Below are 22064 nucleotides of genomic sequence, written 5' to 3' on the forward strand. Positions count from 1 at the left end.
CCTCCTTCCTCTTTTCCTCTATCCTTCCCTCCCTCTTTGCTTCCTACTCTCCTTCCTTCTCCCTTCCTTCCCTTCTTTCTTTTAAACCAGACCTGTTGATTTCATACATGTACAAGGTTCCCTCCACCAGTACAGGTCAGCAGAGCGGCTACAGCAGTAGTGTCAAAATCAGAGAAACAAGAGGCCACTCATTTGTACATAAGGGTATCTGTGGACTTCATGCTGACTCAGTTTTAAAATGTAACGAGATCTATGTTTTATTGTATTTTTATTTATTTTGTTTAAAATGTCCAATTCCTTTTTAGTCTGGTTTGGTCCACCTCTAGGAGTGCTTGTCCTAGAGCCCTGAGAATTTAAGTGATTGTCCAGGGTCACACAGCCAGCGTGTGTCACAGGCAGGACTTGAACTCGGGTCCCCCTAACACTGAGGCCAACTCTCCATCCATGATCCCATGTTAGCCCTTTCACAACCCTTGTTTTCTCAGCAGCAGAACTAATTTTTTTTTTTAGTGAGGCAATTGGGGTTAAGTGACTTGCCCAGAGTCACACAGCTAGTAAGTGTTAAGTGTCTGAGGCTGAATTTGAACTCAGGTACTCCTGACTCCAGGGCTGGTGCTCTATCCACTGCGCCACCTAGCTGCCCCAGAACTAATTTTTTAAATAGGACAAAAGTCAGTAGGATGGGTCCCAATTGCAGTAATTAGCCATGACCATTATGGCTTTTATAATTTCAGTGGATCTGTGATCTCATCTCATGGGGAGGGCACGCCCTTCCCCATTGCAGATTGCAGCCCATCCATGCCTTCTTGACCTGGGCATTGCTTCTGTGTCTTGATTTTCCCCGCAGAGAGCTCTGCTTAGTTAACCGTAGTGCCTTCCTCTTGGTCTTCCAGTGTTTCTTGGGGATCAACTGCTGGGTCTTTCCATTCTTCATCCCTTGCTCTCACACACCTCTGGCTCACCTCCATTTTCGATTATATACAGAAACTCAAACTTCTAAAAAAAAACTTCTTGGAGTTGCAGATTTGCTGTGATGGGAGTATATTTCTAGGAAGCCTTAACTATAGCTAAATGATGTTCACAATGAAAAGGTTTCCTGCATTTCTTTACATCATTCTCAACATTTTAGTTGAAAATTTATAACACTACAATAACTATAAAAAAGAGTTTGCAATGGTTTTAATTAATTTATAGAAATGATTGTAAATTGTGGTAAATTTATATAAACTATATTGATTATAGAATAGATATTCTATCTAATTTAAGCAGTTGGAAATGGAATAAACTGCTAAATTCATGTTTTTGGTACAGCTGAAAGAGCACTAGAGTGCTGGGTCTGCAGTCAGAGGTCCTGGGTTCAGATCCCACCTCTGATGCTTGCTACTTCTGTGGCTTTGGGCAAGGCTTTAGTTTCTTCCTCTGTGGAGAGGCAGTAGTTCCATGGGAAAGAGTGCCGGTTATAGGTGTAGGCTTGCATCCCAGATCTCCCTGTGACCTGGGACAAGTGATTTTTCCTCCATCTTGGATAAGACAGCCTCAGAGGGTCCCTCCCATCTCTATGTGTGACCCTATGATTATTTTTCACTTGAGAGGTCAATAGGAATGGCGGAATCTCCTCTGCTCAGGTTCCCCTCTGCTATTTTTGTCATGCTAGCCACCTGGTTTCCCCTAGGGCAGACAGGGAAACACATCAGCTCTGGTGGGGGCTCTCAAGGTAGAGAAAGTGCATAAAAGCCTGGCACTTGTCAGTCTCCCTGGGCTGGCCTTGCTAAATTGAGAAGGGCTTGTCCCCAGGTTGAATGGAGGATGGATTTTTTTGACAACCACCGCTCTAGATACAGCGGGTGAAGTCAGAGAGAGTTTTGCAGCCTGTCTATATGGATGAAGGAGTCCCAGGCCTTTGACTCAGCTGTCTTATCTCGGTCATTATTGAAGATGGCAGCTCTGTGTTTGATTTGATAACAAGAGCAGCTAGTGAGAACCGAGGCCCTGATCCTGCCGTGTCTGTTACAGAATCCATCACCCTGGGTGGACGGCTGATGCTGCCCCAGGTGCCTGCAATCCTTCAGTATCTCAGCAGGACCATGGTCAATGTTGAGAAGGTGAGAAAGAAGAAGTACCGGGCCCAAGTCAGCAAGGAACTCAGCATCCTCTCCAGGTGAGGGACGCGTGGCCTGGAGCTTTCACTGAATCCCGTTTGTAGCTGGTCCCAGTGATCACTGACACATGGTTTTCAGTTCCAAATAGTTCTCATTAGAAGAGTTTTCAAAGATTTCTGCTGTTACATCGGCCAGAGGTTTCTGTCACCATTGTCCCAGGAGCCAGTGGCATGAGAAAACTTCCACGAGAAGAGGTTTCTTTCATAATCCCCTCCACCACCACCTCCCCTTTGTTAACAAAAGCCTGGTGATTTCACTGCTGTTGGGAAGTCCCAGTGAAGAAACTCCCTACACCAGTGCCGGGTCCCTGCTCTGCTCCTTAGGTGCCGGGTGCTGAAGACTAGGGGTTTGCCCAGGGTCCCAGCTTCAGGCTCTGAGAGTTAGGACTTGAATACAGGTCTTCTTGCCTCTGAGGCCAGGCCTCTGTTGGCTTTGCCACCCTGGCCCTCCTGCTCTGAGGTTGACAGGATTTTATGGTGGGTGATTTGCCTGCTTGGCCATGGTCTGTCGAGCTGGACTTGGGATCTTGTGGGCTCTGAGGCGGGCTGGTAAGTGCCACTTCAAACACTTATGCACTCTGCCCCTGGGCTTATCACGGAACCTCTCTGTTCTGATGTTTCTTTATCTCTAAAATGAGGGAGTTGGATCCAGTGGCGTCCAAGGCCCTTTTTGGCTCTAAATCTGTGATCTTTTGATCCAGGAGTCCCAAGACCTTCTGGGAGAATTGGGAAATAAGCAGTATAGAACATCCGTCTCCCCCTACCCCCCCTCCAGTCTGAAAACTCTTCCAAAGACTTAAGAACTGTCTCTTTGACAAGTGACTCAGGCGCCTTGAAGTCTGGTTCTGTGACTTCCAAAGTCAATCACACAGTTAGCCGGCATTTCCTGAGGGCTTCCTGTGGTAGGCGGGGGAATACCAAGACCAACCTGAAGCCCTCCTTGCCTTCAAGGAGATTACATTTGGTTGGGGTGTCAGTGTGTTTCTCTAAAGTGCATCCAGCTAACCTGGGGGGCAGCCTGGAGAGAGATCCCATGGAGAACGAGTGTTTGAAGGAAATGGAGGGGGGGGCTGGTCAGGTGGAGGGAAGGGGAGAGGCAAATGGGGAGGCTCAAGGTCTGGGGCGAGTTGGCCAAACTGTATGGAGGGCTGGGAGGCTTCTGAGTGCCCACTCAAAGACCTGGCCCTGGAGGCCCTGGAGTTGTTGAGGAGGGGGACACACGCTTGGACCTGCCCGGATAACAAAGTGCTACTCTCCCCCCCCCCCCCCATGCCCCGCCCAGCACACTTGATTTTCACTCTTAATGCCTCGGTCAGCATGTCTTTAATGATGAAAAAAGAGAGACCGGGACCTTGTTGTGACCATGTGTGACCTCAGGCGTGTGTGTAAACCTACAGGGGCCATAGTGTCCTCATCTCCAGGGTGATGTTGTGGAATGTCAGCTCCTCTTCCACAGGGCCACTCACCTCCAATCTGATGGCCAGGGCTCCGAGAGGTCAGGGGAATGAAGGACGCAGGTAGACCTGGACGTCCAAGCCGAGTCTCCATTAGACACTGAGCCCCTCGAGGGCTGCCACCCTTTGTGCCTTCCTTTGTATCTCTAGTGCTTGGTGTGGTGTCGGGCACATCGACTGAGTTTTTGCCTCTCTTTGTATCCCCAGCACCTACCTTGCTGACTTGGCTGTCTACAGCACCACCAGGCTGCTTTGTTCAATTTTAAAATAGGAATAAAAATACATCCTAGCTTCTTCAGAATGCCTTTTGGGGGATTATGTAAATTTGCTTTTTTGGAAGCCACCCCTTCCTCCTGTTGGAATCAGCCCACAGGGTGCCCTTACCCTCTACCCCCGACCAGGTTGGGATGGTGAGGGTCCCTGCTTTTCAGCACTCACCCCAGAGCCTTTCCTGGGGCTTCATTAAAGCAACATTGCTGAGGCCTGTCCTGATTCTTAGACTGGTGTGATCTCAGGGTGAGGAATTCACAAAGGGCAGAGGATCTGCAGCGGCACAGGAAGGGGACCTCTTCCTGGGGTCAGGGCTTGGGGGGCCTCTGAAGGAGGGCAGCCTCACAGTTTTCTGGGGGGCCTCCGGAGGGGAGTAGGCTCAAGGGCTTGTGGCACTGTGACTTCAGCCCCCTGGCGCTCTCTCCTCCAGGCCTCTCCCAAGCCGAGCACCCGCGGCAGCCGGTCACCCTTTTCTGACGGTTGGGTTTCTTTCCTTACAGGATCAGCAAGTTTATGAAAGACAAAGAGCAGAGCTCTCTGCTCATCACCCTGCTCCTTCCCTTCCTGCACCGGAGCAACATTACCGAGGTAGGCGCACGTTTGACATCACCCCAGCAAGATGGGGGAGGTGTGGTCGGACAGCAGCCTGTTGGAAAAAGATCTAGGGGCTGTAGTGGACCTCCAGAACCATGACTCAGCACCTCATGGGGCGGCCAGAAATGCTGCTGACCGTGGGCTTGTGACCAGTCCCCCTCTGCTCTGCCTGGGTCAGACTGTGGCGATCAGCTTGAGGGCAGCCAGCGCTGAAGCGCTTCACGTTCACGCCGTTTGAGAAAGCTGGCTGAAAGATGAGGCGGTGGTGGTCAGGTGCATGGACACAGAGCCGTCCTCCACCGGGGAAGGGCTGTCCTGGGGGGGGGGGGGCCGGGCCTCCCTCTGTGGGGGGTCTGGGTAGTTGGCATCTTGCAGAAGGGGACTGGACAGGAAGGCTGCTGAAGTCCCACCCAGCTCTGGAATTCTGAGTGGCCCGTGGGTCCTAACTTCTGTCCTGGAGGGAGTTGCTTCTCTTTATTGGTTAGATACCTGGTAGTAGCTTTCTCTCTTTCAAGTTTACACAAGATTTTTTCACAAGAGGCCCGTGAGGGAGGTAATATTGAGTAGCACATTTTACAGAGGAGAAAACAGGCTTGGAGAGGGTAAGGGATTTGCCCAAGGCTTCAGCCCCTGCACAGCCCCTCTGAGGTTCTGTTAGAGGTTTCTAGTTCAGTTCTTTCCATTTCTGGGCACTCGGAGCAGAGAGGAAACGGGGTGGGACCACAGCAGGACAGCCATCCTCCCCATCACCAGTACATGAAAATCACTGTCCTTCCTCGAGGTACTGAGGGCTTGTACTTGGTGGCATTCAAGTCCAGTTTGTTGGGAAAATGACTGTAGGGCAGCTGGGAGAGCAAAAGTACAAACCCTAATCACTAACATTAGACTGGTTGATTGGGCTACCACACAGCCATAGGAGGAAGGATAGGCGGAGGGAGAACTGACCAAGCTCGCAGCTCGAGACCCCGAGAAATACAATCAGGTGGTTTCTCAGTTTAGCCTGTCAGTCAGTCACAGCCTGCTTGGTGTCCTTGCTGTCCTTACCCTCACTGGGTGATCTCTGCATGCCATTTCATTCATCCAGTTTGTGAGTAAGTCTGTCATAACAGGATTTGCTTTTAGCAACTGGATTTTGTTTTAAAAAACCCAGAAACTTTAGCTTAATTTTTGCAGCTTGGACTTTGATCCTTGCTATTACCACCAAGGTATTTTCAACTCAAGGTATTTTCAGCTTAACTCTTTACAGTGCTGTTAGTAAAATTCATGTCTAAGCAGATGAGGTTTTCGGGGGCGGGGGAAGCCCCAAACATTTCATTCTCTTCTCTTTGTCACAGATTTATAGCTCTTATCGAACCAGAAGATAACAGAAAGCACTTCTCTTTTTCCCTTACTAGAAAGAATCAACCAAACCTTAACTGAATTTGAGATGGAAATGGTCCCATCCATTCCTCTCATCTGTGCAAATGAGGAAACTGAGGCTCAGAGCAGTGATGTGAGCTGCTCTGGACCACATAGCTGTTTGGTTATGATAGCAGCGGCAGGTCTTTGGCTTGCAGGGAAGGAAGGAACTGCCACAGACAAGACTACACTTAATTTTGACAGCGGTGGTGGATTTTGTGGTTAGCTCAAGTGCTGAGCATGTCAGAACAATTTGTAGAAACTGTGATGAGAGCATAGATCACACATCTGCAGATAATTGTTTGGAGGAATTCAAGGGCAGTCTGGTCACTAGTCCCCCTCACTCGGCCTCCTCCTGGGTGTCCTTCTCCCAGACTCTGAAACCCTCTCCCCTTGGTCCTTTAGGAAACCGAGATTGATATCCTGGTGACAGTGCAGAACCTGTTAAAGAATTGTAAGGACCCAACGAATTTCCTGAAACCTCTTTCAAGGCTTTTCTCCATCATTCAGAACAAAATGTCGCGACAGATGCTCTGTACAGTTTTCCAGGTAGGTACACCTGGGGTTTCAGCCACACCTGATCTTTCATCTCGTAGAGAACCAATGGGGCGTTCCGAGCAAGTCTGTCTGCTTTGTCTCATGAGCTGGAAAGCAGGATGGCCGTGATCCCAACACCCAAATGAAACGGGATTCTCATCGGTTTGGGTCGGCCCTCTGAGAATACACATGGCTGCCCATCCATAGCCGCCCATTGGCGGGGACTCCCCTAAATTCATCCCTGGGATTCACATGGAGAATCCTCTTTTTCTCTCTCAGTCATGGGGAGCATATTTTCTGATACTTAACTCAGTCTAATTTCTCAACCATTTCTATTATTTTAGACGCTTTCCGACTATGAGAGTGGATTGGAGTACATCACAGAAGTAGTCAAGGTACGAAAATAATTTACTCTTTTCCTTTAGAAATGCATATTTCTAAGCCTTTTAGTCTGTACGCTGCCCACTTCCGGGAGGATTGGATGTAGAAAGGATCGTGCCGCCCGGTGGTCCTGGATGGGGCCCCGGGTTCATCCCTGTGGGGCTCTCCTCCGGGGGTCCAGGTTAGGCACCTTCTTTGTAACCCTTTCCTAGAAGACCTCCACTTGGTCAGCCCTGAATTTGGATAGGCTGCTCTTAACCCTCTTCTCCCAGATGTCTCGGCTGGGTCAGGCCTGCCAGTGTATTTGTTCTCCTGGCTTAGCCTGTCAGAGTTCGAGGCCATCCCTACATCGTGGGATGAGTGGTCATTTATAATCAAGAACCAACTCATGCTTTCAATTACGTGCTTCCCATAGCTGAATGCCTTTGATCAGAGACACCTGGACGACATCAACTTCGACGTCCGACTGTCGGCCTTCCAAAAAATCACCTCTTACATCAAGGAGATGGAAACCGTAGACATCACCTACTTGGTGCCTGTAATGCACAACTGTTTTTACACCTTACAGGTGAGTCCTTCTGGCAGAACCACACAGCCGGCCATTTTCATTTGATTGGGGCCATCTGTGGTGAGCGGTCTTCTTGGTCCTTAAAGGTCACATCTCAGCGTCCATTAAAAACACACACACAGGGGCGGCTAGGTGGCACAGTGGATAGAGCACCGGCCCTGGAGTCAGGAGTACCTGAGTTCAACTCCTGCCTCAGACACTTAACACTTACTAGCTGTGTGACCTTGGGCAAGTCACTTAACCCCAATTGCCTCACTAAAAAAACAAAACAAAACAAAACAAAAAAAAACACACACACAGTTTTGAAGTCCTTTTCCTAAGGCCTGTGTATTTGGGTAGGTGTGTTAAGTAGGCATAAATGAGCAGTATTATGTTGATACAAATAGCGGTAACTCATCAACAATTTTGAGACCATATGGTACAAAGAGCCCAGGGGAGTTTGGTTGGGGCATAGAGTGGGCCGTGGGGGCCCTGGATGGGAGGTGCTGGCCTTCCCAGAAAGGGACATGTCGAGGACCATGGACTTAGAGCTGGATGAGGCCTTCTGGTCTGATGGCTGCATCACGCGTCATTACAAAGGAAACCTGGGGTGCTGATGCAGGTGCTTGGACTTCCCGTCCAGGATCTTTCCCACGTTACCACACTGCATCTTAAGTGGGTGTTATTTGGACTTAGCACCATCTTTTTAGGATTTCATTTCTTCTTCCACAGAATGATATCTCATTTTGCTCACAGTAGTCTTGCTGTGTGTAAAACAAACCAATCAAAAAGGCCACACACAAAAACCCAACTCTTCCAGAAACTCACCATCCAAAAGATTCTCCCCACAAGCATCTATGAGCGCCCTGTGAGGCGGCTCGGCAGGCCTCAGAGCCCAAAAGACCTGGGCTCGGTCTTCCTCTGATGCATCCTGCTCATGGGATGCTGTGCCAGCTGTTTAAATCTCAGGGTTCCTGGCAGCCCTCAGAGATTCTCCCCTGCAGAGGAGGTGCCAACGTGTATCATGTGCTGGTGAAGTCACTGGTCCTGTCCCTTTCCCTCTTACTCCTTCAAACTCAATTCATTTTCATTCATTAGGATTGTAGGGATGAAAAGGGGAATGACTACTCTCTCTCTCTCTCTCTCTCTCTCTCTCTCTCTCTCTCTCTCTCTCTTTCTCTCTCACTCATACACACACACACACACACACACATGCATGCACTCATGCGCGCGCACGCACGCTCTCTCTCTTTCCTAGATTCACAAACACTGCCCAGTATGTCACCAGCTTCCATTCTCTTTCTTCTGTTGGGTGTCTTTCCCCCCTGAAGCTAGGAGAGGTGTGGGGGCTTCTTTAAGAGTTGATTATGACCAAAGCTATCTATTCCCACATGAAAAAATGCTCTAAATCTCTAATGATTAGAGAGATGCAAATTAAAACAACTCTGAGGTACCACCTGACACCTATCAGATTGGCTAAAATGACAAAAAAGGAAGATAATAAATGTTGGAGAGGCTGTGGGAAAATTGGAACACTAATGCATTGTTGGTGGAGCTGTGAGCTGATCCAACCATTCTGGAGAGCAATTTGGAATTATGCCCAAAGGGCGATAAAGCTGTGCATACCCTTTGACCCAGCAATCCCACTTTTAGGTCTTTTGCCCAAAGAAATCATGGAAGGGGGAAAGGGACCCACATGTACAAAAACATTTATAGCTGCTCTTTACGTGGTAGCAAGGAATTGGAAGTTGAGGGGGTGCCCATCAATTGGGGAATGGCTGGACAAGTTGTGGTATATGAATACAATGGAATACTATTGTGCTGTAAGAAATGATGAGCAGGAAGAGTTCAGAGAAACCTGGAGGGTCTTACGTGAGCTGATGATGAGTGAGATGAGCAGAACCAGAAGAACATTATACACAGTATCATCAACATTGAGTGTTGACCTACTGTGATGGACTATATTCTTCTCACCAATGCAATGGTACAGAAGAGTTCCAGGGAACTCATGATAGAAGAGGATCTCCAAATCCAAGAAAAAAAAAGAAAGAAAGAACTGTGGAGTATAGATGCTGATTGAACCATATTATTTCTTTTGTTTTGGGTGCTGTTGTTGTTTTTTCTATTTTGAGGTTTTGCATCACTGCTCTGATTCTTTCTCTTGTAACAGGATTAATGCAGAAATAGGATTAATGTTATTATGTGTATATATATGTGTGTGTGTATACATATATATATCTATATGTATATGTATAGAGATATATAGATATAACCTATATCAGATTACCTGCTGTCTAGGGGAGAGGGGAGGGAGAAAAATCTGAAATTGTAAAGCATGTATAAACAAAAGTTGAGAACTATCTTTACATGTAATGGAAAAAATAAAATACCTCATACATAAAAAAAAAAAGTTGATTATGTGTGTCCATGGTGTTGCATAGTTATCATTCAATTCAGACACAGGCATTTTGATCTCCTGATTCCATGGAGTTAGTCATTTCCTATTAGAGCCTCCTGTGGTTCCTTTTACATGGTCAGATGGTTTGCCCAGAGTGCTTGGAGACTAATGTTCCTTCCTCCTTTCTCTACTCCTCAGCTGAAAGACATGGCCTTGAGTGATAGCGCCAGCCTGTGCTTGATGGGCATCATCCATCGGCTGGCAGCCCCGGATGTCAGTGAGGCTCAGTACCGAGAAGTCATCCAGCGCACTCTCCTGGAGAACCTGAGAAAAGGCCTGAAGAGCCCCACCGAGGTAGGTGGCGAGGGCTCGGGACACACCGCTGGTGCAGGCCCTTCACCTTGGGAACATGTGTAACCTGACATCGGCGAGGCCTGTCCTGGGGTTTAGTTTTCTGTCAGTGCCAGTGGTTCAAGTTGCTTCATATTTACATTTATAACTTTATTTCGGTGCATGAAACACACTCTTCCAGTCATTCCTGCCAAATTCTCCCCACACATTCTTACCCCTCCTGCTCTCAGATAGTTGTAGTTCATGTGCATTCGTCACGCTGGCTGCCTTTTCCTCTGGGCATCATCTCAGCAGTCATTCCTGGATTTCTTTGTTCCTCCTGCCTGTCAGTCACGATGGCAGTGGTGCCTCCCCTCTGTGGGGCTGCCCCTTCCTTCGCCCGGGCTCCAGGGCTTGGCCAGATCTTTGCTGCTACAAGTCTTTAACTGGCTCTGTTTGTATTTGTATTTGATAACATTTCTGGGTTGTTTCCAGCAGTAGGATTATTGTAGATAATGACTCCTTGCATCTTGTAATCCTTCCCCAGAGAGATTCCCAAAGTGGGTGGTTCCCCCCAATGTGCCCATTTGTGCCCAGCGTTCAGTATCATGGCATTGTTTTTGCCACTGCTTGCTTGGGTGTCACCTGGTGCCTCAAAGTTGTTGTAATTTGTCTCTTTGATTATTGTAATGATATCTGGAGCATTTTTTCAAGCAACTATCAGTAATTTCTATTCTTTTCAAAATTACCTGTTTCATATTCTCTGTGCTTTTATCCACTGTGGATTGGGGCGGGGGGTGGGGGAGGAGGTAGTTCTATCTGTGTTCAGGGAGGTTTTTCCATTTTAAAAAGCAATTGGGGCAGCTAGGTGGCACAGTGGATAAAGCACCGACCTTGGATTCAGGAGGACCTGAGTTTAAATCTGGCCTCAGACACTTGACACTTACTAGCTGTGTGACCCTGGGCAAGTCACTTGACCCTCATTGCCCCCCCACCCCCCCACCCCCAAAAGGCAATTATCTTTGTTTTTTCCCTCAATTTGGTATTTGCAGAGTATCCAGCAGGAATATACGACTTTACTTTCCTGTTTAATTCAAACCTTTCCAAACCACCCAGAGTTTAAAGACTTGGTTCAGCTCAGTGATTTCAATGATCCTGAAATGGACTTCTTTGAGAACATGAAACACATTCAGGTAAGTCCTTCCTTCCTCTGCCTTCCTCCCCATGAACGCTGTCGTTAGGTGGTTCCCAAAGTCTGATGGGCAGAGGAAGCACAAACAGCTACTTCTGCCATAGAGGCAGAATGGCCTAGGGACTGGGAGACCACCTTGGCCGCAGGAAGACCTGGGGTCAAGCCCTGTATCAGCTCCATAAAGGCTATGTGGCCCCGGGGAAGAAATGTAGCCTCCCTGTTTGGCATCTGAGGAAACGTTAGCTGATATTTCTCACTCATGTTGTCTGAGAAATTCCCCGGGCCTGTTTCTTCATCTGTAAAAAGACTAGAGGGCCTCTTGTGTCCCTTCCAGCTCCTCATCTATGAAGTGCAGTCAGAGGTCTCTGAGTTCCCCTAGTTCTTCCCCCCCACAAGATGCACCTCTGTTGTTGCCTCACAGGGCTCTAGGGGCTCCAGTGTCCCCTCTTTGTAAAGTAAGGTAGCATCTTTGGAGGCCTCAGGCCCTCACAGTGGCACGTCCTCTCCCAAGGATCCTGTTGGTGACAGGCTCCAAGTGCTGTGGGCTCCATCCTTCCAGGCCTGGGTCCTTGGGCTGGCACACTCTCACAGTAGTCAGCACAGCCTCCTCAGTGTGGAAGAGGCCTCCTACCCAACCCAGGATGGGCAGGGAATGGTCCACCACGGGCACACCCTCTGATTTAACTGTCAATGTCTTCTTAGATCCACAGAAGAGCCAGAGCCTTGAAGAAACTAGGCAAGCGTCTGACAGAGGGCAAGATGGTTCTGTCTTCCAAGTCTCTCCAGAACTACATCATGCCCTATGCCACAACTCCAATTTTTGATGAGAAAATGCTTAAGGTAAGTGTTTATAAAGGAGAGAGACCATCTGTCTGAGTCCACTGAGTACCATTGCAGGGCCTGTGATGAGCCACGGGCCGCTCTGGGTGCTCTGGATGAAACGGCAAAAAGAAAAGTCCACTTGAGTGTGTGTAGACACACATAGGGGGACCTCATTTAGCCTCGTGCTTCTCTCTGCCACCTCTGTGCCCTTGCCCAGGCAGTCCCTGCAGTCCTGGACTGTGCTCCCCTGACTTCTGTCTGTCTGAGTCTTCAGCTTTCCACAGGCCCCTCTCCACACTGTTGGTGCTGCCCCCTCCCTCCTCAGATAATCTCCTGCTCCCTCGTCTGTGTACCCCTCGTGTCCCCCAAGAGAATAGAAGCTCTCGGGAGGCCAGACTGTTTGTCCTTTACTTGTCTTTCTGTGCTGTTGCCTAGTACTGTTCCCTGTGCATAGTAGGTACTTGTTAAGTGATTGTTAGGTTAGCTGACTCTGTTTTTGTTTTGTTTTGTAGCACGAAAACATAACAACAGCTTCCATGGAGCTTATTGGAGCTATTTGCAGGCATCTTTCCTGGCCAGGATATATGTATTATTTGAAGTATTTCATTCACGTTTTACACACTGGACAGATCAATCAAAAGTTGGGTGTCAGGTAAGGTTGCTCTTGTTTTCATTACCCAAACCCATATTTTTCTTGTTCTTTTTAATAGTGGTGTATTTTTTTCCCAGTCACATGTAAAGATTTTGAATTTTTGTAAGATTTTAAATTCCAAATTCTTCCTCCCACCCCCCATCCCCCTCCTGAAGCCAGCAAGCAATCTGAGAGAGGTTATACATTACAGTCTTGTTAAACATATTTCCACATTAGTCATGTTGTGAGAGAAGAATCAGAACACAAGGGGAAACCATGAGAAAGAAGAAAACAAAAAAGTGAAACTAGTCTGCTTCAATCTGCATTCAGACTCCATAGTTCTTTCTCTGCACGTGGAGAGCTTTTCCATCATGAGTCCTTTGTACTTGTCTTGCATCATTGTGTTGCTGAGAAGAGCTAAGTCTATCACACAATCCACCTTCACTGACATCTTTTAGTGACTGAAGTTTATTTGGGGATTATAATCATCAGTGTGCATTATGCAGGTTTACGTAAAATAGAAATAAATCCAATAAAGTTTAAAGTTTTACCCTCTTGCCTCTTGGTTATTATATTTCAAAACCAAAGCTAATAACCCTCCTTTGTTTCTCTTTTTTGACAGCATGTTAGTCACAGTATTAGAAGCTTTTCACTTTGACCACAAAACTCTTGAGAAACAAATGGAAAAAATTCAGAGTGAAGAAAGTAAGTTTTTTCCTTTCTCAACTTTCTAATTGAATTTCCCATTCCTTGTAACTTGCTGCCTTATGTTGACCACTCATTCAATTCCACAGACCCTTAGGGAAGGCTTGCTCTGTGCCAGACTTTGGATACAAAGGAACAAAAACTGGTGCCTGCCCTGAGGGAGCTTAGAGTCCATATTGTTGTTCTTTCATTTTCTGGTGTGTCTGACTCTTCCTGACCCTATTTGGGGTTTTCTTGGCAAAGATACTGGAGTGTTTTTGCCGTTATGATAATTATAACAACGACAATAAGGGGATTACTGTAATGGCATTCAATAGGAATTAGCAAGGGGTTCTAAATTTAAAGGAGAGAGGTACACATGTGTATGTGTACATGGTTGTGGCTTTCATACTCTTCTCTTTTGTTTTTCTTTCTTTTTTTTTTTTTTTTTTTTGGTGAGGCAATTGGGGTTAAATGACTTGCCAAGGGTCACACAACTAGTAAGTGTCAAGTGTCTGAGACCGGCTTTGAACTCAGGTCCTCCTGACTCCAGGGCCGGTGCTCTATCCACTGGGCCACCTAGCTGCCCCCATACTAGTTTCAGAGATCAACACCTTTTAAAGCAAAGTTAATGTCTTTATATTTACTCACTGGTTGGATGGTCATCTCGGTGATGCAGTGGGTAAGGTGCTGGGCCTGGAGTTGGGAAGATCTGAATGAAGCCATGTGCTTATCTGAAGCTCTGTTTTCTTTGCTAACTCTATTTAGTGATGATCTAGTGTCATGAGGCGGAGGGGCTCAGATCCAACCCAGTACCAGTGTGCCCTTGGCCAAGTCACTTTCTCTTGGGCCTCAGTTTCCTCATCTGTAAAATGAGGAGTTTGGATGAAATGGCCACTGACTTCTCTTTCAGCTCCAAGTCTGATCCTGTGAGTCCTGACTCTTATTAATTGCCACAGAGCCTTGACTGTCATTTTCCTCATCTTTCGGTGGGGATGACGATAATAGCCCCTTCTTCCTGGGGTGGCGAGGATCAAGTGAGGCCACAGTGGGTGTGAGTGCATCCGTAGCTTTAAAGTGTGGTATAAGAGATGATCACTGATCACTGTTGGGGACTTTCAAGCTGAAGAGGACCTTAGAAGTGGTCTGATCTGTACCCCTCACTTTGTAAATGGGGAAGCCGAGGCTCCAAGAATGTGAGCATCCTCCCCCAAAGCATGCCTGTCATTAAGCTGGGATTCAAACCAGACCCTCTGGCTCCGAATCCGTCCCCTTCTCCGCTGCACCATGCGGCTACTTTAGGATGGATGGTGCTTTTACTCTTGAAATTTTGTGGAAATACAAATATTTGGGAGCTTGAGCTAATTTTTTCATGCCCCTAAAGAAGTTCCTGCTGGGATATTTTATTCTTCTTATTGTATGGCTAAGGAAGACAAAGAAGTGGGCTAGCGCTCGCTGGGATAGTTGGAAGAGTCCCCCAAAGGGACATGATTTTTGTGTGGCCTGGGAATGGTGTCCCTGGGAGTGAGGCTTGAGAGGCATCGATAGGTTGTGAGATCACATGGATTAAACAGTGATGAGCCTGAGAGGTCAGAAATGAGCTCCTGCTCGTCTTAAGGCAAAGGAAGCTTTAGTAAGAAGGACCTTGGGGTGCAGTAGATAGAGCACTAGCCCCGGAGTCAGGAGGACCTGAGTTCAAATCCGGCCTCAGACACTTAACACTTGCTAGCTGTGTGACCCTGGGCAAGTCACTTAACCCCGATTGCCTCACCAAAAAAAAAAGGACCTTGGGGCCAGTCCTTTAGCCTCCGTTGGCTTCAGTTTCCCCATCTGTAAAATGAGAGCGTTGCATGAGGTGTCATCTGAGGCTCCTTTACAGTTGTGTAGGGTAACTCCATGGGCCTCGGCTTCCCCATCTGAAGAGGAGGTGGCTGCATCAGATGGCCCCTGACATCCCCCTTCCTTATGCTAAGCCAGTAAAAGCTTCTGGATCGAGGAAGTTGCTGTGTTTCTAGTTGCTGGGGTCTTGTCTTCTCACGAGCCTGCACTACACGAGGGTGCTGTGTTAATTTCTTCTGGGGACTGTTTTTCTCCCTGGGATACAGACACCATGGAAGTGGATGTGCCAGCAGAGCCCGAAGCCATGGAATTGGATCACGCCAACGAGGAGGAGGAGAAAGAGGAAGAAGAGAAGAGGAAGAGTTTGTCCGAGGACAGCGAGAACCTCACGGAGCCAGCCCTGGAGCCGTCTGCCGGGGAGCCCGAGGACGGCACCCAGGCCTTTTCTGGCCTCCCTAAGAGCAGAGAAGAGCTGGAGAATTTGAGCAGGCAGATTCACAAGACCATAACTGGCAGCATCCTCCCCAAGCTTCACAAGTGCCTGTCTGCTACGGTAATCCCTGCGAGTGGGGAAATGGGTGGGGGTGGGTACGGACAGAGCCTAAACTGAGACTGAGGGTGGCTGGTCGTGCATCATCGCAGACCGTCTCTGCCGCCTGGGCGGTCACGTAACTTCCCAGTGAGTGCCCTCAGCGACACTGGGACAGACAGATGATGGCACGTTTGGCTTTGGGCTGCGACGCTCCTGAGGGTTCTTGGGCCTGGGGGAGGTGCCGAGCGGCTTCTTTTGGTTTTCACCTTGTCCTCTGCTTCTGAGAGACCTGGCAGGTCTTCCTTTATTTTTGCTTAAACTACAAAAAGTTTAGTCACAGCTTCCAGGGAACCGGATGATTTTTTTTCCCTGACCTCTCCTTAGCCTGGTTTCCAGGTCTGTTGTTGGTGATGGTCGGTTCGTGTTCTCTTTGGTACAGTTCTGGGCTGTCCGGCAGGACCTCACGCCACTTCCCTTTGGTTTTCTCCATCGTTTTTTCAGTGGGCTCATTTTCCTGTATTTGCTGGGGGCTGTGGGAGAGCTGGTGACCCTGCAGCCTTTCCCGTCCCCATCTTGGCCAGACGCGTGACCTGGTTGAGTTGTTGATAGTCTTCGAGGGGTCTTGGTCCGCACCCCTCAGTGCCTGCCACAGAGGCCCTCCAGAAAGGCCGGTTGGGCTTGAGGGAAGCTCGCTAAGACCCTAGAGAATGCCCCCCTTCCAGCACCTGGTGATGGCGTTTCTGAGGTGCTGTCACCAGCCGTTTGGTTTCTGTTTTGGGCTAACCTGAACTCTTCTTGCAGACAAAAAGGGAGGAAGAGCACAAGCTCATCAAGTCCAAGGTGGTCAACGACGACGAAATCGTCCGAATCCCCTTGGCCTTTGCTATGGTCAAACTAATGCAGTCCCTGCCCCAAGAAGTCATGGAGGCCAATCTGCCAAGGTACGCAGGCCGCCCGCCCACTGGCACTCTTCCTGTGCCATTCAGCTCAGAGATGGAGCGCCCACCCTCAGAGTGTTGATGGACAAAGACCCCTTCTCCCTAGACCGTGATCCTCCTGGATTGTAGAGAGGCTGGGCTGGGAGGAAAGCCTGGGTTCAGATTTGACCTCGACATGGGGTAAATGTGTTCATGGGCAAGTCGCTCACCTTTTTAGTGTCTGAGACTTGAGTGTTATAGGCGAGAATACGGAGACCCCCAGAGTTTAAGTAGCCTTCCCAGATCACATGGCCCTTAAGTAAGTGTTGGAGGTGAGACTTGCACTTGGGTCTCCTCATTCTGAGCATGACAATGACTCCATTTTAAGTCAGGAATCAGGTACAAATCTGCTTAAGCTGTGGAGGGTCTCTGCTTGGGAGTTCCCTACACCATCACAGGTTCAGTCAAAAAGACGAAACAGAGGGCCCCAGAGGACCTACTTCCCTGGGTCGTGACGTTCAAATGTGACAGTGCATGGAAAATGTCCCGGAAGCCCCAAAGATCTGTACGGATCGGACTGGCCTCTCCTCCTAGTAACACCTTCTGCCCAAAGACTTTCCCGGCTGTCCTCCTGGGGAGGCCCCTACCCCCCAGGTACTTGGTAACTAGTGTGTGTTATTCTGTTATGCACGATTGTCTTCCTCAGTAGATTTTAAGGCCCTTGAAGGCAGGACCAGTTCCAGGAGTAGCTGCTTAACTGTTCTCCGTCTCCTCCTTTTTCTTTCTTCTTCCTTCCTCTTCCTCGCCCACCTCAGATGTTAAGACTGCGTGCAGACTTCACTGTGCTTCCTGTTTGCACAGGGAAAGTCATTAAGTTTGGTTCTGTTTGATGTTTTTCTTCTCTTTTTTTTAAATAGTATTTTGCTGAAAGTGTGTACCCTGCTGAGGAACAGAGCCCAGGAAATCCGTGATGTTGCACGCAATACCCTCACAAAGATAATAGAGACCTTGGGTGTGCATTATCTGCAGTACATTTTGAAAGAATTACAGAGCACCCTTGTTCGTGGATATCAGGTAAATCGAGTGGACTTTTCATTTTTAATGGGCCACTAGGAGGCGCTGCGCAGTCTCCAGACCCTAGTTCAAACCCGGCCTCAGCCACTTACTGGCTGTCATCCTGGGCAAGTTATTCGGTCTGTCTGCCTCAGTTTCCTCATCTGTGAAATAGAGGTAATAAGAAAAGCATGAGATCATGAGGCCAAACACAAATTTTTTTGAAGTTGCAGATATGAAGGATAACCAGTATTCTTTTTTTTTTTTTTTTTTTTTTGCGGGGCAATGGGGGGTTAAGTGACTTGCCCAGGGTCACATAGCTAGTAACTGTCAAGTGTCTGAGGCCGGATTTGAACTCAGGTACTCCTGAATCCAGGGCCGGTGCTTTATTCACTGCGCCACCTAGCCGCCCCACCAGTATTCTTTTAACTAATTCAGAGGGGACCAAGAAATGTTCCCTGATTGTCCCCTGCAAAGCCCAAGATGGCGGGCCAGACTCCCTGGTGTCCCCCCGCATCTCTCCCAGAAGACAGCCAGATGAGAACGGTGATGAGCGGGAGAACTGAACTTCTGACCTTGGGTCATAGGCGAAGGACCTGGATTGAGGCTTGAGCAGCCCCATAGAATGGGGCAGTGGTGTGGGAGGCTCAGTTATAAAGGGTCTCAGAGTCAGTGGAGCTCATTCAGCGTGCAGGCCCTCTGACTGCCGCCGTTTGCAGGATTCTGGTTTTATGTGAGCAGGCGTCTCATCTCTCTCTTGATTGCGCCACCACCTTTTGAGGGGCCTAGAGTCTGAGCGGCTTGATGCTGCTTGCGCGGCCCTCGCCAGGACTTGGCGGCTTCTCCCTCCTCACAGACACTGACCACTCTATCTCCTTATTCTCGTCCCTTTAGCTTCACGTGCTCACGTTCACCATTTACATCTTACTGAAAGGTCTTGCCGGCAGCCTCAAAGTCGGAGAGTTGGACCCTTGCCTGGACATCATGATTGGGGTAAAAGCCTTTCACATCCCCGGTGGCTGTTGGGCCTTGGGATAAAAATTCAGACTCGCCCTCTGCATCGTCACTTTTGCTTCTCTTAGGGTTAAAGCCAAAAAGACAAACCCCCTGACATGGGTTCCGGGGAGGGTGGGGAAGGATGGAGTTGGGCAATGGCCAGAGGTCAGGCAGGGTCATCTCTCTGGTCCCCAGGCCAGAGGATTGTGATCCATAGCAAATATTCTATGGTTACAAGACTGAAAATACCATGAGAGTTTGAAAACTAAGCTTTATAAAAATAGCAACACAAGCAGCCAGACTTAAAACCCTGACCTCGTCCTTTAACAAGGATTAAACAACACACCAGCAAGTGTGTGTGTGTGTGTGTGTGCGCGTGTGCGCGTGCGCGCGCTCGCCTGTGCGTGCGTGGTTGGGGGTGGGAAGCGTTGCTGTTCTCTGGTGCCTTCTCAGGCTCCTAGCTCAGAGGAAGGGTCCCTGAATACAGCCCTGGGATGGTGAGTCGTCTGCTCCGAGGTCAGCTCTGTCCATCCCCATGATCATGTCTGCCCCTGCTCATTGATGACCCTGACAGTTGGTTTTCTTTCTGGCATCAGCCTTCAGTCCACGTCTCCTCGGCCTCATTGTGCTCTGGCTTTCTCTCCCACCAGATCTTTAACCAGGAGCTGTTTGGCAGTGTCGCCGAGGAGAAGGAGGTAAAGGGCATCATCTCCAAGGTCATGGAGGCCCGGCGGAGCAAAAGCTACGATTCTTACGAAATCCTCGGCAAGTTTGTTGGGAAGGATCAGGTCACCAAGCTCATCCTTCCCCTGAAAGAGGTGAGCCTCCTGATGCCCAGGCGGAAACCGAGGCCCAGGGTCGTAAGTGGGGTTAACTGGCCCCGTCCACTGTACCACCCTGCCAGCTCTAGGACCATTTAGTGCAGCCCCTTCCCTGTGTGGAGGAGAGGCCAGAGGACGGCAGGGATAGAGCAAGAAGGGGCCTTGTTTTGTAGACCAGGAAGGTGCTGAGAGCCAGAGTGGAGATGCCAGCCCTGGGGCTCTGCCCCTCCGACCCAGCACTCAGTGCGTTACACCGGAGCTTGTCCCCCACTGAGGCGAAGGATGCCCAGTGTGTGCGGGTGGCCTCTGAGGCCGTGTCCTCGTGCCCATAGGTCCATCCAGGATCTGCTCAGCCGGCCTTCCGGCTTCTGGAGTATCCCCTTCCCTTTGGCTCTCCTTCAGCGTTGCCACGATTCTTCTTCCACAGAGGCCTCATTGGCTTCAGCCCCTCCCCCCAGTATGTGGAGGCTGTATCCTAGCGGTTCATCTGGCTTCTTTTATGTTGTTGGGGGTTTCCTCTTAGCTCAGGGGGAGGAGTAGATTTGGAAGAAGCCCCTTGTGGCCCCTTGTGGCCCCTTGGCCCCACTAACCTGCCCTTCTTACTCTTAGAGTAAATGAACAATGCGGTTGATTCCTCTTAAGCTCAGGAAGAACCTTGAGAGAATGTTTTGCTTGGCTACCCCTAATAAGACAAGTTGGATATTATTACTAATAACTGGTTTAATTACTGATAAATTAGAAACTTTACTTTGCTGAAGCAAATAGAAAAAAGCATTCAGTGTAGAAGAAATATGGCCCAAGGCAGGAGAGCTCTGGCTCTGGGTTCAAATCCCATCCTGTGGTGATCACCCACATGGCCTCGGGCAAGCCAGCCTGCCTGGGCCTCGGTTTCCTCCTCCCTAACATGAGGAGGTTGGATTCTTCCGTTCCGGGTCTGTGCATCTTAAGTTTTTGTCCTTCCACAATCACTAAAGTAATTTTCCACAGTGCTCTTTGATAATTTATTGACATGTCCCTGGTGCCTCTTACTGCAGTAAGAGAAGACAAGAGATGAACCAGGCAACGCCAAAAGCATCAGGCCCCATCACTTGGCATGGGAGGTGGCTCCTCTGGAGCCGCCCCAGGGAATCTGGCAGGAGAGGCAGGGCAGTGCCCTTGGCCTCCACCCACTGGGGCCAGAGCTGCTCCCAGGCTCGCCTCATGCCTCAGAGAAACTGGAGAGGGACAGGTGTTTGAGCGGCAAGTACAGCACCCTGCACGGGCTCCCCTGGGGATAGCCCGTCTCTGATGTCACAGACAAAGATCATCCTGCTGGTTGTTGCAGAATCTAGAGATCTCTAGTCTTGCCTGCTCTAGATAGAGAGGATTTTGGATCGAGCGGTGGCAGGGCCAGAAATGGGAATATCCAGCAGGGGAGTACGGGGCACGGGGGTCGAGGCAGCCCGGGGGATGAAGACTGGGCCACGCGGAGGGTTTATGTTAGCATTGGCTTAGGGGGCAGCTTGTGTGTGGTGATTCCCTCCATCGCTATGGATAGGATGCAGACACCAAGTGACTGAACCCCTCATGCCCCGAGGTTTTGAATTAGACGGGTGCCTCCTGTGTTCCTCCCAGCTCTGGGTCCATGGTCTTGAAACCCTTTTCATCTGCAATTCCATCTCAGGGTCTGGGGGCCAGTCCGCCTTGGCGTGAGCCAAGTCCTGGTGCCAGCGCTGGCCCTCTGGCTGCTGGCACCATGTTGGCTTTCACAGCCTGTGGAGCACCTGCCTATCCCGAGGGATGACAGGACGCCAGCCCTTTCTCTGCTTGTTTTGTAGTGTAGTTAATACAGGCTTGTGAAGAGGCCAGTAAGTGGCTAAAACTGGATCTTTGCACAAAAAGAAACCTTCATTTGTTGGAGGAGAGTCGGTAATAAAATGCTGTTTTATTGCTCTAAATAATGTGCAGAGAAGACTTGCCTGCCCTGGAGGGAGGGATTAGGCTGGACCAAAGCCGCCACATGTGGTGGGCTCCCCATCCCTGGGAGTCCTTTACTGGCAGCTTCGAGTACAGTGTGAATAACCCCAGCTTGTTCAGGGCAGCCTGAGCCAGATGCCCAGAGGTCTCTTCCAAGACGCCCAGTCGGTAGAGTCCTATGGCTGAGACCCTGGAGGAGGCCCAGCCACAGGCAGGAGCGGCCCAGCTGGCTGGCCTCTGGTGACTTCACCGGCAGTCACTTTCCCTGTTTTCACCTCTGTTAACGCAGCCTTTCTCCCCATCTCCAGATTTTACAGAACACCACCAGCCTGAAGCTGGCCCGGAAAGTGCACGAAGCCTTACGCCGCATTGTAGCGGGCCTGATTGCGAATGAGGAAATGACCGCCGAGTCCATCCTGCTGCTCAGCCACGGGCTCATCAGTGAAAACCTCCCTCTGCTCACAGAAAAGGAAAAGTAAGTTGGAAGGGGGCTCGCATCACTCACGCTCTTCAGAAAAGCTGGGTGATGAGGGTTTCCTCTCGTCGAGCAAAAA

The 22064-nt window shown here is 49.3% G+C and overlaps 1 protein-coding gene across 3 annotated transcripts in view; it reads left to right on the forward strand.

Annotated features, from left to right (window-relative positions):
- Positions 1-22064, forward strand: part of UTP20 (UTP20 small subunit processome component) — a 103223-nt gene that overhangs the window by 61564 nt on the left and 19595 nt on the right. For all 3 annotated transcript variants that reach the window (XR_006353195.1, XM_043965521.1, XM_043965520.1), the window contains exons 31-46: positions 2014-2158; positions 4383-4470; positions 6280-6423; positions 6756-6806; positions 7208-7360; positions 9936-10091; positions 11120-11260; positions 11962-12099; positions 12594-12733; positions 13335-13417; positions 15502-15788; positions 16569-16708; positions 17602-17758; positions 18632-18730; positions 19384-19551; positions 21819-21985. Coding sequence is in view for 2 of the 3 variants with exons in the window: in XM_043965521.1 (XP_043821456.1) it covers positions 2014-2158; positions 4383-4470; positions 6280-6423; positions 6756-6806; positions 7208-7360; positions 9936-10091; positions 11120-11260; positions 11962-12099; positions 12594-12733; positions 13335-13417; positions 15502-15788; positions 16569-16708; positions 17602-17758; positions 18632-18730; positions 19384-19551; positions 21819-21985 (2257 nt within the window). In the remaining variant the exon portion in view is untranslated. The remainder of the gene's footprint in view (positions 1-2013; positions 2159-4382; positions 4471-6279; positions 6424-6755; positions 6807-7207; positions 7361-9935; positions 10092-11119; positions 11261-11961; positions 12100-12593; positions 12734-13334; positions 13418-15501; positions 15789-16568; positions 16709-17601; positions 17759-18631; positions 18731-19383; positions 19552-21818; positions 21986-22064) is intronic.

This window comes from Dromiciops gliroides, chromosome 5, assembly GCF_019393635.1.
Source record: "Dromiciops gliroides isolate mDroGli1 chromosome 5, mDroGli1.pri, whole genome shotgun sequence".
Lineage (NCBI taxonomy): Eukaryota > Metazoa > Chordata > Mammalia > Microbiotheria > Microbiotheriidae > Dromiciops > Dromiciops gliroides.